This window comes from Marmota monax, unplaced genomic scaffold (assembly GCF_021218885.2).
Source record: "Marmota monax isolate L192 unplaced genomic scaffold, Marmota_monax_Labrador192_F-V1.1 WCK01_AAM20220418_F8-fsc00130, whole genome shotgun sequence".
Classification (NCBI taxonomy): domain Eukaryota; kingdom Metazoa; phylum Chordata; class Mammalia; order Rodentia; family Sciuridae; genus Marmota; species Marmota monax.
In genome coordinates, this window is record NW_026693244.1 from 5,017,145 (window position 1) to 5,035,216 (window position 18,072).

At 35.7% G+C, this 18,072-nt stretch overlaps 1 protein-coding gene across 1 annotated transcript in view; it reads left to right on the forward strand.

Annotated features, from left to right (window-relative positions):
- Nucleotides 1-12,124, forward strand: part of Slc30a5 (solute carrier family 30 member 5) — a 34,937-nt gene extending 22,813 nt beyond the window's left edge. Inside the window, exons 12-16 of the mRNA XM_046456135.2 lie at nt 81-210; nt 3,526-3,727; nt 6,084-6,310; nt 9,838-9,966; nt 11,265-12,124. Coding sequence (XP_046312091.1) covers nt 81-210; nt 3,526-3,727; nt 6,084-6,310; nt 9,838-9,966; nt 11,265-11,435 — 859 coding nt within the window. The 3' untranslated portion in view covers nt 11,436-12,124. The remainder of the gene's footprint in view (nt 1-80; nt 211-3,525; nt 3,728-6,083; nt 6,311-9,837; nt 9,967-11,264) is intronic.
- The last annotated feature ends 5,948 nt before the right edge of the window (nt 12,125-18,072 follow it).

Sequence of the window (18,072 nt, forward strand, 5' to 3'; positions counted from 1 at the left end):
CCTAACTTATAAATTAATAATATTTGTACTTTAAAAATACTTGTCATTTTCCTTATCTAAAAAATTTTCTATGTTTTTAGGTACGGCCGAATAGAAATTCTCTCTGGATTTATTAATGGACTTTTTCTGATAGTAATAGCTTTTTTTGTGTTTATGGAGTCAGTAGCTAGATTAATTGATCCTCCAGAATTAGACACAAACATGTTAACAGTAAGTCTTTTTCTTTTCCTATTTGAATTTCTACTTAAAGTTTTTCTTGTTGGAGTTTAACTATTTGTTATCTTTAACCTAAGAAGTTTTAATTTTTGTTTAAATCAAGATAACTTCCTTTCTTGCTATATAGTCATTGCTCAAGGTTTCACTTTCTGTAGTTTTCACGGTCTGAAAATACTAAATATTCCATACATTAATTCCAAAGTTTTAAATGTTTTATTACATTTTTATAATTGTCCTATTTTTATTATTAGTTATTGTTGTTAAGCTCTTACTATGCATAATTTATAAATTAAATTTTATAAAAGGTATAAATATATAGGAAAAAGCATAGTATATATGAGTTTATTATTGTCTGCAGCTTCAGGCATTGACTGGGGGCCTTGAAACACCTCCCAAGAATAAGGAAAGACTACTGTGTTTACATTTATACTGATGATTCTTGGAAATAATTCTTTTCTCTGAATATTTTAGTAGTCAAAATACTAGATTACATTGTAAAACATTGGTTTATTTCTGAGTTATTAAATATTTTTGCTTAAAGTTGTTTTGTTTTATTTTGTTTTTGTTTTGTTGTTGTTGTTTTGTTTTGTTGGGATACTGGGGATTAAACCCAGGGGTACTTTATCACTGAGCTACCTCCCCAACATTTTTAAATTTTGAGACAGGGTCTCACTGAGTTTCCTAAGGCCTCACTAAGTTGCTGAGGCTGGCCTCGAACTTGTGATCCTTCTGCCTCAGCCTCCTGACTTGCTGGGATTATAGGTATGCACTACCACACCCAGCTAAAGATGTATTTTTAAATACCTGAGGAAATTTGTACAACATTAGAAATGAAATCAGAAAAATATTAAAATTTTAAAGGTTTTACTCTACAAATTATATCAGTACCATAGAAATGTTTAATGTTCTCTTTGTACCTCCAAACATTATATGTAGCATTTCTTATAGTTGGCACACCCTATCCTCACTTCTGCCTGCAGCCTCCCTCAAGATTATGCTTGTATGTCTCTCTGGTAGTATATTTTCCATTAATCCCTCTCTTCTCTTCATTCTCCAAGAAGGAGATATATATTTGCATGAAAAACATTTTCAAAATGTATTAAATAAAAAACACAGCAACCAAGTACAGTGACGCATGCCTGTGATCCTAGAAACCTGGAAGTCGAAAGCAGGAGGATTGCAACTTTGAGGCCAGCCTCAGCAATTTAGCCAAGACCTTTTCTAAAAATAAAAAGGGCTGGGGAGTAGCCGGGAGCAGTGGCACACACCTGATCCCAGCAGCTGGTGAGGGTGAAGCAGGAGGATTGCTATTTCAAAGCCAGCCTCAGCAATTTAGTGAGGCCCTAAGCAACTCAGTGAGACCCTGCCTCTAAATGAAATACAAAAAAGGGCTGGGGATATAGCTCAGTGGTTAAGCACCTCTGGGTTAAATACCTGGTAACCCCCCAAAAAAGGGCTGGGGATATAGCTCAGTAACAAAGCATCCATGGGTTCAATCTCCATACCCCCCAAAAAAAAAATTACAAAATAATATATAATTCTGTTATTAGTTTCATATGTGTAAATTTATGTATATTAGTTTTTACATAAGAAGTACTATTCTCTTAGAAGAGACTGTAGTTCTCGAGGGTAGAATCATAGAAGGACTATCACTTTCTACTACATTTTTTTTCCTGATGCCAATATATAAAAATGAGGTGTTTCTCAGTAGAGGAAAAGGAGTATTTATGAGATAATGGGGTTTTTTGTAAGCAATATTTGGTTTCATTCAAACTTAGTTAACTACCTACAAGCTTATAAGGCTAACAGAAAAAAAATTTTTTTTTTTAAAGAGAGGGGGAGAGAGAGCGAGAGAGAGAATATTTTTTAATATTTATTTTTCAGTTTTCGGTGGACACAACATCTTTATTTTATGTGGTGCTGAGGATCGAATCCAGCGCCCCTCGCATGCCAGGCGAGCGCGTTACCGCTTGAGCCACATCTCCAGCCCACAGAAATTTTAAAATCTGGCAGACCGCTGGGCACAGTGGCACACACCTATAATCGCAGCAACTCAGGAGGCTGAGGCAAGAGGATTGCAAGTTTGAGGCCATTCTCAGCAACTTAGCAAAACACCATCTCAAAACCAAAAGGGCTGGGGGGCCAGGGTTGTAGCTCAGTGGTAAAGTGCTTGCCTAGCACATGTGAGGCACTGGGTTTGATCCTCAGCACCACACATAAATAAACATAAAATTTTAAAAAAAGAAAAAGAACTGAGGATGTAACTCAGTGGTAAAGCACCCTGGATTTAATCCCCAGTAATTTTTTTTTTTTTTTAATAAAAAAAAAAATCTGGCAGGGGCTGGGGATGTGGCTCAAGTGGTAGCGCGCTGGCCTTGCATGCGTGAGGCACTGGGTTCGATTCTCAGCACCACATAAAAATGAAATAACGATATTGTGTCCAACTAAAAAATAAATATATTTAAGAAAAAAAAATCTGGCAGACAAATGGTCTGAATCACAGGAAGGAGCAGATAAGCTCTAAACATATTCACTAAAATAAATCTTGTTTCTTACTGCCTTGAAATACAGAAATATAGTTTAAATTATTTGTCTCCTTCAATTTTATATTATCCTTTAATAAATTAATTTCTCTAAAGGAAAAATTGTAGACACATGTAAATTAAATAACATCCTTAGCTACTGTTCAAAATCATAAGAGAATAATCAAGGATTATAATAATCAAGTAGCTTTGTTTATACTTTGGAGTATTATTGTGGCACCATTGGATCAAGATAATTTCATACATTTTATTAGGAGATTGCTACCGTATATTTGCTTTTTCATTGTATCTTTTATATTTCAGAAAATTTACTATAAAGGCACAGAAAGATGATATTTATTTGGAATCAGTTAATAATTTACAATCATTGTCATATAAATTGTTAAAATTTACATAGTAATATAAACAAGATTTCAAATATAGTATATACCTCTCCTAGTGAACAGTCTTTTCCAACTCTTTATTTAAACAAACTTTGTGCTATTTATTTACGTGTGCATAAGCCATGAACAAATTACATATCATTCTTTAATGACTTGTTTAAAGTAAATCTTATCCCTCTACTTGTCAGTTTTGTTTGGTGTTTGAAAGAATGATTCTTCCAAAATATTCTAAAATTCACATTTTTAACATTTTGGACTTAAGTTAAACTTAAGTTTTACTGTGAATATTTTCAAAACTGTAATATGTAGACATATAATAGCTTTTATAACAAGTTTCTTTTGATTTTACAAATTTAAAAGATTTCTTTCCTCCCTTTTGCTAGCCAGTCTCAGTTGGAGGGCTGATAGTAAACCTTATTGGTATCTGTGCCTTTAGCCATGCCCATAACCACAGCCATGGAGCTTCTCAAGGAAGCTGTCACTCATCTGATCACAGCCATTCGCATCATATGCACGGACACAGTGACCATGGGCATGGTCACAGCCATGGATCTGCAGGTGGGGGCATGAATGCTAACATGAGAGGTAAGTCCTTATGAAATACTCTCCTACCTTTCAATTGTGTTCTGAATTGATATTTTGTGCTTATTTTTATTCACTATTGACCCTATAGGACTCTGTTATTTTTAGAGCAATCTGGCTAAAAAAAAAGTCTGAGCAGGACACATTGGTGTTCCCCTGTAGCTGGTATTGACCAGCTTACTCTAGAGACTGAGGCAAGGAAAATTGTGAGTTTGAGGCCAGTCTCAGCAATTTAGTAAGACCCTGTCTCAAAAAAAAAAAAAAAACTTTAAATAAAAGAACTAGGAACATAGGGCTAGATATATAACTCAGTGCCCCTCAGTTCAACCACAGTGCTAAAAAATAATAATAATAATAATAATAATAATTAATTAAAAAATTAAAATTAAAAAATCTGAAGTTACCTTCAGTAGAAAACACTGCTATTTGACCAGGTATGGTGGTACACACCTTTAATCTCAGCTACTTAAGAGATTGAGGCAGTAAAATCGCAAGTTCAAGGCCAGGCTACACAATTCAGTGACATCCCATCTCAAATAAAAATAAAGCGGGGCTGGGGATATAGCTCAATTGGTAGAGTGATTTCCTCACATGCACAAAGCTCTGGGTTCAATCCCCAGTACTACAAAAAAATAAAAAAAGGACTGGATTGTAGCTCAGTGATAGAGCATTTGCTTAGTATATTCCAGGCCCTGGGTTCAATCCCAGTATTGCCCACCCATAAAAAAAGAAACGTCATGTTTGTTTAATTAAAATGGAATATTGTTCATCTTTTTTAAAAAATAAGAAAATTCTGGGGCTAGGGTTATGGCTCAATGCTAGAGTGCTCACCTAGCATGTGTAAGGCATTGAGTTCGAACCTCAGCACCACATAAATAAATAAACAAACAGAATAAAGGTATTGTGTAAAAGAAATTCTTTTTTAAAAAGTAAGGAAATTCTGTAATATACAGCAACATGTCTTGAGGATACTATGCTAAGTGAAATAAGCCTATCACAGAAAAACTGTTCCTGTGTGATTCCACTTACATGTGATGAAATTCATAGAACAGTGGTGATTAGGAAGAGAAATAAAGTTGCTAGTTAACAGGCATAAAGTTTCAGTTAATAAGATGTATACATTTATGAGATTATTTGTATAACATACCTCTAGGCAACAGTGATGTATTATACCATTAAAATTTGGTTGAGGGTAGTTATTATGTTAACTGTTCTTACCACAATAAATAGATTTTTTAGAAAGTGAAAATCAAGGGCCTGGGAGTGTAGCTCAGTGGTGGAGCACTTATCTAGCATGTACGAGGTCCTGGGTTTGATTCCTAACACCAACAAATATATATACATATGTATTTGTTCATGATGCCTACTTTTAAATTATTATAACTATAGAGTCCTTTTCATAGTGACTGTTGAATAAATATTGATTGCAAGGGAAACACTAAATGTGCTATTATGAACTTTCACTGCAAAAAAATAGGAAATGTTTATTGTGCTATTAAAAAAAAAAGTATGGGGAAGCTGGGAATGGTGGCACACGCCTATAATCCCAATAGCTCAGAAGACCGAGGAGGATCACAAGTTCAATGCCAGCCTCAGCAATAGCAAGGTGCTAAGCAACTCAGTGAGAACCTGTCTCTAAATAAAATACAAAATAGGGCTGGGGATGTGGCTCAGTGGTTGAGTGCCCCTGGATTCACTTCCCAGTACCAAAAAAAAAAAAAGTATGGTGGATATATTAATCTCCCACTGTGTTATTCTTTGTACTAATTGCTTAATATAAATAACTTGGGTGATGTCAAAACTTGGCTCAAGCATGATTTTTTAGGAAGCCTTCCCCAAAAAAGTACATCAACTTATTAAATCTTAACCACACTGTGTCCTAGTAGCCTTTACCTTTTTTTTTTTTTTTCCTAATTTTTTTTCTTAGTTGTTGGTAGATCTTTGTTTTATTTATTTATATGTGGTGCTGAGAATCAAACCCAGTGCCTCACACATGCCAGGCAAGTGTGCTACCACTGAGCCACAGTCCCAGCCCTGTCCTTACCTTTTTACAGTACGTTAAATTCCCTGAGGACAGTAACCTTGTCCTTTTTTTTTTTTTTTTAATTTTTAGTTGTAGGTGAACATAATACCTTTATTTTATTTATTTATGTGGTGCTGAGGATCAAACCCAGTTCCCCACACATGTGAAGCAAGCACTCTACCACTGAGCCACAACCCCAGCCCTAACCATGTCCTTTTGAAGTACCACTAGCAAAGTGGTGATGCCTAGTAGGTACCCAGCAATATCAGTAAGATGGATTAAAAAAGCTAAATTAGATACTTTTATTTATAATATTTTTATATATTTTCTTTGTAGGTGTATTTCTACATGTTTTGGCAGATACTCTTGGCAGTATTGGTGTGATTGTATCCACAATTCTTATAGAACAGTTTGGATGGTTCATTGCCGATCCCCTCTGTTCTCTTTTTATTGCTGTATTAATATTTCTCAGTGTTGTCCCACTGATTAAAGATGCCTGTCAAGTTCTCCTTCTGAGACTACCACCAGAATGTGAAAAAGAATTACATATTGCCTTAGAAAAGGTACTGTATGTAATTTCTTTACTGTTGTTTTTCTTTTAAAGTAGCATTTAAAAATGAGTAAGTTGACTGACAAGAAATGTGCAAATAAATTTTTTTTTTTACTTAATGGATATAAAACAGGAACCAAATAAAGAGACAGAGACATGTTCTTGGATGGGAATACTATATTATAAAGGTATTTATTTTGTTGTTGTTGTTGTTTAAAACTCAATTCAGTTGCCTCACATTGGGATTTTGTTTTGCTTTTTATTTGTGGGACTAGACAATCCAGTATTATTTTGAAATTTGGAAGAGTTAGTTTTTGAGTATAAAGAACCATACATAATTTATAGAATTAACTAATTAGTTTCATAGGTTCCTGTTTTATTATTATAAAGTTATACATTAACATATAAAACTAACAGTTTTGTCCTTAACAAGAAGAAAGCAAATGAATTATTTTTAAAAATAATCATTTGTCTGGGCTGGGGATGTGGCTCAAGCCGTAACGCACTCACCTGGCATGCGCGGGGCGCTGGTTTTGATCCTCAGCACCACATAAAAATAAAATAAAGATGTTGTGTCCACCGAAAACTGAAAAATAAATATTTAAAAATTCTCTCTCTCCTCTCTCTCTCTCTCTAAAATTAATTAATTAATTAATAGTTTGTCTAGAAACTTATGAAATTCAATGTACACCAAAGATGTCATTTCAGATCTGTGAGGAGAAGGAATTGATCGCTTTGAATTAATTACATTTCTACTTCATAGAAAAGAAAATTATAGCTCCATTCCATACCATATAAAAATATATTTCCAACAGATTAAATGTATAAATGACAAAAAATTATAAAATTTCTGAAATAAAATAGAAGCTGCTTTTGTGTGTGTGTGTGTGATACCAGGGGTTAAACCCAAGGCCTAAAGCTCACTAGGTAAGCACTCTACCACTGAGCTACATCCCAAGCCAAGCCCAAAAAGTATATTTTTATAGTCCCAAAGGAAGGAAAAGGCTTTTTTCTTAATATTTATTTTTTAGTTGTAGTTGGACACAATACCTTTATTTCACTTATTTATTTTTACGTGGTGTTGAGGATCGAACTCAGGGTCTCGCACATTCGAGGCGAGCATTCTACTGCTGAGCCACAACCTCCGCCCCCCCCCCCCCCGACCCCCCAAAAAGCTTTTATAACCTTAAAGTGAAACCAGAAGCTAAAAAGTAAGGCAGGGATCTACACATTTAACAAATTGAAAATTGCTTGTTAGAGAAAGAGTCCATTAATGAACATGAAATACAAATGGCAGATCAAGAGGAAATGTTTGAAGAACATATAAAAATACAAAGACTTACTATTCATATTCCTTTTAAATCAAGAAAAAAACAGTTTTATAGAAAAATAGACTGGGGATATAAACAATTCCTAGTAAAAACAAATACAACAATGTTTTTTCACTTTGTGGTTTGCCATATCAAATTAAAGAAATTGGGGTTGGCATTGCAATTGTGGAACATAGTGTTGTCCATAAAGTATGTTATGGAATGAGTTTCTTTACTAGAGACTAACATAAAAGCCAATTAATATCTTTAAAAAAGGAAAAGTTGAGGGCTGGGGTTGTGGCTCAGCGGTAGAGCTCTTGCCTAACATGTGCAAGGCCCTGGGTTCGATCCTCAGCACCACATAAAATAAATATTAAAATAAAGTTATTGTGTACAACCAAAAAGTAAATATTAAAAAAAAAAAAAAGAAAAAAGTTGATTTTGTGATTTTATTTTGTTGTGTGTTTGTGCTGGTTATCAAATTCAGGGCTTTGAAAACTAGACACATATTGTACCACTGAGCCATACCCCTGGTCCCAGATTTCTGAATGTATAAACTAGCCTCTTTAGCCTCTTGCACTAGGACATAACTAAGCTCAGTGGTAGCCTGCATATGCAAAGCCCTGGGTTCAATCCTTAGCACTTCAAAGAAAGAGAAAAAGACATAAACTATACCATCTTTTTTTTTTTTTTTTAGTTGTAAGGTGGACACCATGGCTTTATTTTGTTTATGTTTACACTGTGCTGATGGTCAAACCCTGTGCCTCACACATACTGGACAAGCATTCTACCACTGAGCCATAACCCCAGCCCACATAAACTGTAGCATCTTAACCCACTTTTCACAAATTAAGTTAGTCAAGTTTTCTCCCTTTCTCATAATACATTCTACTTTTTAAAGTATTTTTTATTTCAGCTAGGCATGTGGCACACACCTGTAATCCCAGCAGCTTGGGAGGCTGAGGCAGGAGGATTCCAAGGTTGAAGCCAACTTAGTGAAGCTATAAGCAACTTAGCGAGACCCTGTCTCAAAATAAGAAATTAAAAGTGCTGGGGATGTAGCTCACTGGTGAAGTACCCTTGGGTTCAATCCCTAGTACCTAAGATAAAATAAAATGAAAAGTATTTTTTTATTTCAAAGATAATATATATCCATTACAGAAAACTTCAAAATAAAGAAAAGTACAAAAAAGAAAATCACATAAATTTTACCACCTGGGAAGAAATATTTTTCCAAGTTGTTTTTCTATATAAAAATATTTCAAAAATAAAAATAGCGGGCTGAGATTGTGGCTCAGTGGTAGAGCGCTTGCCTCGCAAGTATGAGGCACTAAGTTTGATCCCCAACACCACATAAAAATAAATAAATAAAATAAAGGTATAATAAATAAATAAAAAGAGCAAAAACTGTTTTGTACTGTTTTTTAAAATTTTCTCTATTTAAATATGTTAGATTGGATAATATTCTAATAGATATTTTTATAATAACTTTATGTTTTATTTATTTATTTTTTAATGTGGTGGTGAGGATCCAAACCAGTGCCTTACCCATGCTAGACAAGTGCTCTACCACCAAGCCACAACCCCAGCCCTCTAATACATTTTTAATGACTGTGTACCATTTATATAACCAATCCTCTGTTGTTGAACATTGAAGAAACTTTTGAATATGTTAGCTCTGTATGACAAATAATGTGTATGTATCAGTGTAACTGAACCATGTATTTCATTGAACATATTCAGATAATGTTTAGAATAGGCAAAGTACATGTTATATAAAGATACCTTTACTTCAAGCTAGCTATCCTTCTGCACCTTACTACTTCTGGCCTATCCTTAATACCATTTTCTTCTTCTTTTTTTTTTTTTTTTTTAATCAGCATAATGATTCTAGACCAAGGAATCTATGTTTGATTTCTAGCAGAGAACATACCATTTTAAATAAATTAGCCTTAGCTGGGTGTGGTGGAACATACCTGTAATCCCAGCAACTCCAGAGGCTGAGGCAGGAAGATTGTGAGTTGAAAGCCAGCCTCAGCAACTTGACAAGGCCTTAAGCAACTCAGCAAGCCCTTGTCTTTAATAAAATAGAAAAAAAATGGCTGGGAATGTGGCTTGGTGTTTAAACATTCCTGGTTCAATCCTTGGTACTAAAAAATTAAATATAAATAAATAAATAAATAAATTAGTCTTTGAGACCATTTATATCACCTCTCCTTTGATTTGACAGATACAGAAAATTGAAGGATTAATATCATACCGAGACCCTCATTTTTGGCGTCATTCTGCCAGCATTGTGGCGGGAACAATTCATATACAGGTGACGTCTGATGTGATGGAACAAAGAATAGTACAGCAGGTAATAATATTCTTTTCTTTTAGTAATTTCAGTTGAGATGATTTATACATAAAATTGCCCACCTCGTTATATGGTCAGTAGTTATTTACTCTTCAAAAATATTAATCTTAGCCAGGCATGGTAGTGCATGCCTGTAGTCCCAACTACTCAGGAGGATGAAGCAGGAAGACTGCAAGTTGAAGGCCAGACTGGGCAATTTAGCAAGAACTTGTCTCAAAATAAAACAGTGGAAAAAAAGGACTACCACTATAGCTTAGTGATAGAGTGCTTGCCTACCATGTACAAAGCCCTAGGTTCAATCCCTAGTATCACCAAAAAAATTTCATTTATGATCCATCTTGGTTCCCAGTAGGTTATCAAGAAATAAATTATTGTAAATATGCCCTAAATTAATAATAACCAGGTTGGCAGGGTATATGCTATATTTGGAGATAAGGATCATTTTGAGAGCCATAGTTTAGTCGGAATGACACCTGGCATTTTGCCAGAGGAAATGGTTGAAAGTCGACCCTGCTCTCGGGATTAGGGCGAAGCCTGCTGCCTCGGGCGCCCTCTACTTTGGAGTTCTCTGGGTCGGGGGGGGGGGGGGGGGGGGGGGGGGGGGGGGGGTTCCTTGAGAATTGGCGCGCGGAGCTGGTGGAGGGAGTGTGTTCCCTGGAAGTGTGTGTAGAGTGCTGGTGAGAGTTTGGGAATAAAGAGTTGCTGTTTGAACCTACAAGGCTTTGTGGCGGCTCTGTTATTTGTGCCCAGCCAGACTGCGGCAGGATCAAAACAGTCCCAAGGGCTGGAGATGTGGTTCGGTGGCAGAGCACTTGCCTGTTCATGTGTTAAGGCCCTAGGTTTAATCCTCAGTACCACCAAAAAAAAAAAAAGAAAAAGAAATTCCTGTGGCCCTATGGTAGATGCAACATATGGAAACCTTAGCTGTTTTTATTTTCTACTTTAAATGTCAGGTCAGTAATTTAATGACCTTCTTACAGATATATCTAACTTTTTTATTTTATTTTTAGTTATATATTGACACAATACCTTTGTTTATTTTTATTTTTATGCGGTGCTGAGAATAAAAACCTAGTGCCTGGCACATGCGAGGCAAGCACTCCACCACTGAGCCACAGCCACAGCCCCACAGATCTATCTAACATTTTAACTAGATAATAAACATTTCTCTGAGGGTTTAATCTTAGACTATCTATAACTGTAAAAAATATATTAATTATGTAAGATGTAAAGATGTAATGCTTTATGTAAAGATTAAATACTTTAAATGCTTTTAAATGTCTGGATTTTTGTAACAGGTTACAGGAATACTTAAAGATGCTGGAGTAAACAATTTAACAATTCAAGTGGAAAAAGAGGCATACTTTCAACACATGTCTGGCCTAAGTACTGGATTTCATGATGTTCTGGCTATGACAAAACAAATGGAGTCCCTGAAATACTGCAAAGATGGTACTTATATCATGTAAGATAATCAGGAATTATCCCTGGGAAATGACAATGATTAAATGATGCTGTTTATAATATTGCCAGAAGGACAAAAATTGCACATAATCGTACAAAAACTTTTAAAGCTCCCTACTGTTGGATCAAGGAATCTTTCTTAAAGCATATTTAAATACAGAATGAAGCATAATGGTATAAGAAAAATAATTACCATATTTGAATTATAAGAGCAATTTAAATTTTGAGGGAACATGATGTACTGCATCGTCTTCAAAAATGGACACATAATGATGGATTCTAGTGAAGACCAAAATTACTTCTGTATGTTTACTTTCTATCAGAAAGCATCTCCATTGTAAATATGTATTTACATGTTTATTACAAAGACCCAAATGAAAAGTTTTTAGTCAATTTTTGCATAGCCTGAGGATAAAATAGGAATAAAAATTCTATATTTGTGGATTTTCTGTATATAAAACTGGTTTCTAATTATAACTTAAAAGTAAAATCTGTATTGCCACTTTAAATGTAAACTAAATTATTTAGAAGAAACTTCAGCCACTGATTTGAGATAAGCAGTGAGAATAGGGAAGGATAACTTTACCGTTTTTGATGTATTACAAAACCAACCACTCTGTAAAATAAATTTTTTTACTTTTGGTAATATTTGCAAATGAATAATTAATTTATTAGGGTAAAAAACTTATACTAAGTTGTGTCCATGTTATTCATTTACTTGTCATCTTTCTCCAGAGTAGAATATTCCATTTCTTATTATGCATTTGGCATTCCAAGCTGTTTATCACACTGGTATCCAAGCAATCCTAGGCTTTTCAACTTCTCATTTGCCTCCATATGTTGTAGAACAGCCAATTAAGAAAATGATTACCAACTCAGAGTTGAATTCTCTGCCTATGGATATAACTTTTTTCTAATTTTTGGAAAATGTAGCTAAGTAAGAAATAATCAAGCCGAGCGCAGTGACACACATTAGCCCCTGTAATCCCAGGGGCTCAGGAGGCTGAGATAGGAGGGTTGCAAGTCCAAAGCCAGCCTCAGCAACTCAGCAAAGTGCTTTGCAATTCAATGAGACCCTGTCTCTAAATAAAATACAGAAATAGGACTGGGAATGTGGCTCAGTTGTCAAGTGCCCCTGAGTTCAATCCCTGGTACCAAAAAGAAAAAGAAATAAACAAAAAATAGTTATGTCGGGGTTTAATAAGTAAAATTTGTCCATAAACATTTAGACAGCATGAAATCAAACTGACATATAATTACTTTGAATAATGATATCTAATTATATTTTCATTTCGAATTTTAAATGGATATATCATCCAAAAAGACTTTATATAATATATGCTGTTTTATGAATACCAAAGAATGTTATCCAAAAGAAACTTTTGAATATCTATTTATAAGCATCTGAATAGTTTCATTCTTATGCTAGGAATTTTGAAAAGTAGCATAAATTTAATATGGGTACTATTTTCTTATCTATTATAATGGCAAACATGTATTGTAAATGATATTTTTGTCTTACCAGTTTTAATATGTGAGGAATTTTAGAAATTTGCTGTAAGTTATTTTTATATTCCATGTCTTCTCTTTGCACGTTTTTTTGGTCCAGAATCTTCAGTTCATATTAAAATTTTTGAGTGGTGGGAAAATAATTGCACATTGATGTTCTAATGCAATTTTTATACTTTAAGATTTTTTAAAATAAAAAAATTTAAGGGCTAGGGTTGTGGCTCAGTGGTAGCGTGCTTGCTTACCATGCATGAGGCACTGGGTTCAATCCTCAGCACCACATAAAAATAAATAAAAAGACAATAAAGTCCATCAACAACTAAGAAAATATTTTAAAAATAAAATAAAAAGAAGGTCTAAGGAAGAACTGATTGTCTTGTCCTTTAAAAAAATAAGTAAATAATGGGCTGGGGTTGTGGCTCAGCAGTGGAGCACTTGCCTAGCACGCGTGAGGCCCTGGGTTCAATCCTCAGCACCACATAAAAATAAATAAATAAAATAAAAGTATTGTGTCCAACTACAACTAAAAAATAAATATTAAAAAATAAAGGAGGCTGGGGTCATGGCTAAGCGGTAGAGTGCTCACCTAGCATGTGCGAGGCCCTGGGTTCAATCCTCAGCACTACATAAAAATAAATAAAATAAAGCCAAGTATCCAACTACAACTAAAAAAAATTTTAAAAAAGGGGCTGGGGTTGTGGCTCAGCGGTAGAGCGCTCGCCTAGCATGTGCAAGGCCCTGGATTCAAGCCTCAGCACCACATAAAATAAAGAAAGAAAAACAAAGGTATTGTGTACAACTAAAAAGAAATAAATATTTTTAAAAAATAATAAAATAAAAATAAAAAAATTTAAGCAGTTAGGAGGGTACAATAAATATTACACCAATGTTAAATTTTTCATTTCCCTTAGAAGGCATATAACAGCAAAAATAAATTAATATGATTGATTGAGAACTATCAGGGTGGAAGAGAAGTGGGCTGACAGTTAAGGGGTATAGCTGGAAATTAGAGCAACTAGGTTTTGAAAGAATCAGGTTGCTAGTTCCATTTCATGGAAACTATGTGACTTTAGGCAAATCAGCCTCTTTTTTTATATTTTTTCCCCTCATTCTTAAAGGCAATACAGTGTGCTCAAATCTGCTTCACCAGGGTTTGGGAACAAAAGGATATGTGAAAATAAAAAGTTGCAAAGGGCTAAATAATTTGAGGAATCATTATTTTAACTTTAACTTCAGAGGCAGCTTTCATTAATTTCTCTCTTTTTTAAATAATCAGCATTCTAAGAGATTTATTAGATATTAAGTGTACAGATAGGCTTCTGTCTTGGGTATTATGTCTTGGGTATTATTTTAAACTTATTTGATAGTTCATTTGCTCAGAGAAAGGCGGTGATTGTTTATCATTCTCTCAACCATTATTTCTGTTATTACGAACTTAGGAGCATATGATTTCCCCTTAAAATAGACCTTGCATCTTTTATTTTATTTTGTTTTTAATATTTTTAGGTTTTTTTTTTTTATGTGGTGCTAAGAATCGAACCCAGTGCCTCACACATGTAAGGCAAGTGCTATACCCCCACCCTTTGCATCTTTTATAGTATAAATTTGTTGTTCCCATCGCTGGGCCTAGTGGCGCACACCTGTTACCCAGCGACTCATGAGCCTTAGGCAGGAGGATTGGGAGTTTGAGACCAGCCTCAGCAATGAGGCCTTAACCAACTTAGTGAGACCTTGTCTCAAAAAATAAAAACAGCTAGGGATGTGGCTCAATGGTTAATATCCCTGGGTTCGATCCCCTGGTACCAAAAAAAAAAAAAATTTGTTGTTGTTTCTTTAACATAATAACATTAACCTTTTCTAGTTTCAATAGAAAAATAATGAAGCTACATAATTAGACACTTCTCAACAAAGGATTCTGTTTTTGCTTTATATTTAGATAAAATGTACATATTCATAATATGTGTTTGGAATACTACTCAGCTATAAAGAGCACTGCAAAAAATAATTAAAATGAAATGACTGTTACATACCACAGAGATGAATCTCAAAAACATGTTAACTGAAAGAAGCCAGACATAAGAGTTCACACTGATTCCTTTATATGATTAAGTCCAAGAACATATATAAGACTAATCTAGGGTTTGAAGTGTAGCACAGTGGTAGAGTGCTTGCTTAGCAAGCATGAGGCCCTAGGTTTAATTCCCAGCACCAAAAAATAAATAAATAAATAAAGACTATAGTGATAGAACATGGGAAGTGGTCTGTATTATAAGTTTTCTATTGCTGTTATAATTACAAATTATTGCAACCTTACTGGCTTCTGTAGGTCACAAGTCCAGTATAGGTTTCACAGGGCTAAAATGGAGGTGTCAGCAGGTCGGTGTTTCCTCTGGAGGCTCCAGGAAAGAATCTGTTTCCCTGATCATTCAGATTGTTGACTGAAGTTAGTCTTTCTGTATATAGACTGAGGTCCCTGTTTCTTTGCTGCTGTTCACACCTTCTAGAGGTCACCTATTTTCTTGGGTTTGTGGACTCCTTCCTCTATCTTCAAAGCCAGCAGCAAGTCACTTGTCATGCGTCAAATTTCTCTGCCCCTTTCCCTACTGTTGCATCTCTTTGGTTTTTCTACCTTCTTTTTCTACTTTTAAGGACTTAGTGTGATTACACGAGGCCCACACACATTTAGGGTATGCTCCCTGTCTCAAAGTGTTGTAAGACCCTTTTGCCATGAAAAGGTAATATATTCATAGGTTCCAGGCTTTAGGGCCTGGACATCTTAGGGGAGGATGTATCACAGCACATGTGGTCTTGAGGGTGTACAGAATTTGTTGGAAAGGAGGAAAAGGGAATATTTGGGGAGTGTTGAGATCATTCTACATCTTGGTCAGGACAGTGATTACACAGCCGTACACAACTGTCAAATCTTTGAAATTTTAATTTCTACATTGTTCATTTTCTTTCTCAAGTTATTTTTTTGGGGGGGGCCTTGGGGTTTTTTTCAATTTTTCATTATTTCACAATTACTTTGTGCTAAGCACTACATTAGCATTTTACATGATCATATGCATTTTTTCCTCCTGTTGCTCTAGTGTTACCATATATTAAGTATGCTTGAACTGATCAAACTTGATAGTGCAGTGTGGTTGACTAGGTTTTTTTCAGATATATATTGTTCCATTTTATGGCTATTTTTCATTTGAATTTAAAGCCTAAGGAGGTTCCCCCTGCAACTTTGGGACAGTACCTAAATTTTTTAATATTAACATTCACATAGTTATGGAAAGCCTTTTTAAGAAAATGTGCTAGCCAGGTGCAGAGGTGCATGCCTGTAATCGCAGCGGTTTGGGAGGCTAAGACAGGAGGATTGCAAGTTCAAAGCCAGCCTCAGCAATGGCAAAGTGCTTTGCAACTCAGTGACACCCTGTCTCTAATAAAATACAAAGTAGGGCTGGGGATGTGGTTCAGTGGTTGAGTGCCCCCGAGTTCAATCCCTGGTACCAAAAAAAAAAAAGAAAGAAAAGAAAATGTGCTGGTTTGCTATGAAACAAGTCTATAATCTCAGCTACTCAGGAGGCTGAGGCAGGTGAGGCAGGACTGCAAGTTTGATGCCATCCTAGACAACTTAGCAAGACCTGGTCTCAAAATGTAAAAATAAAGAGCTGTGGCTATGGCTCAGTGGTAGATTGCTTGCCTGGAACATGTGAGGCACTAGGTTCAATCCTTAGCACCACATATAAATAAATAAAGGTAAACATTTTTAAAACATTAAATAAAAAGGGCTGGGGATGTAGTTCAGTGTCCTTGATTCAATCTACAGTACCAAAAAAAAAATGGGGAGGGGGGTTTGTTGGGGAGGTAACTCAGTGGCAAAGCACTGACTACACTGCTGTAGTTGCTAGGGATAAAGTCATCAATAATTAACAGTCCGGCCCTGAGGAAGTATACTTTCTAGTGAAGACAGCGTAATATATAACAAAATGTCAGGTGTGCTAAGAGCTATGAAGAAAAGCATTAGCTATGGAACCCTTCCCATGTGTCAGATGAACACCGTTTTAAGCAATAAATACATATATAATTATTATCTTGTTTTTACTGATGAGGAAACTAAGGCAAAGAATGTTTAATTAACTTGCCCAAAATTATATACCTAGTAAATGGGAAAGCCAGCTCTTCAAACCAGGCATTATGGATTCAGAGTTGACATTCAACAAAAGCAGAGTTCAGGCCAAAGTGCCAGAGAATGTGCTAAAGAATGATTAAAGAGGTTCTCTGTGGAAGAAGGCTTTAGGACCTGATGGAAGAAAGGCCACGATATCAACTATTCTAGACTGAGAGTACATCAAATGCAAGGGCTTTTGAGGAAGGAAGTACTTCGCATGATTTCAAAACAAAACAGGCTTGGGGGCGTGTAGCTTAGGTGATGGATCACTTGCCTAGCACATGCAAGGCCTTGGATTTAATCCCCAGCACCACAGGAAGAAAAAATATATGTGTGTGTGTGCGTGTGCACACGCATGTAGAGCAGGAAGGACAGTGATGCAGCAAGATTAGGCAGATGACACTTTGAGGACTTGGGAGCCTGTAGATGTACCTCCCTGAGTAAAGAGATTGTCATGAACCAATGTGTTTCAAAAGGATCAGAGGAGGAGAGTGAGTAGGATATAGGGGACAGTTGGCAGGTTTTTTGCTGAAGCCCAGTAGAGAGAACAATGACTGGAACTAGGTAACGTACTCATTGCCTTTTATTTGTGAATTTGCTTTTCCAAGATAAAAAACTATAGGGTCTTGATTTAACATCTGAGCAGTCATTTTATATGTTAACCACCATCTTATGAGATTAAGTTTCAGTTTCCTGTACTTCCTTTTACCCGAACTCCCACCCCCACCCCCATTAGTGACCTACTCCTTGTTACCATAACCCTATGCCAATACCAGAAGGACAGGACCCCTTGACTCTGGAAAGCCCCAGGGTGCCATCGACCTAAGCCAATCCCATGCTATTCCCACCCGCCCAACTCTATCGCAAGCACCCCCCCCACAACCTATCCCATAGCACCACAACTACAGCTCCAAACCCCTACCCCACAAAAGCTGAACACCGCAATATCTCCACTCTATATATAGAGGGATGGC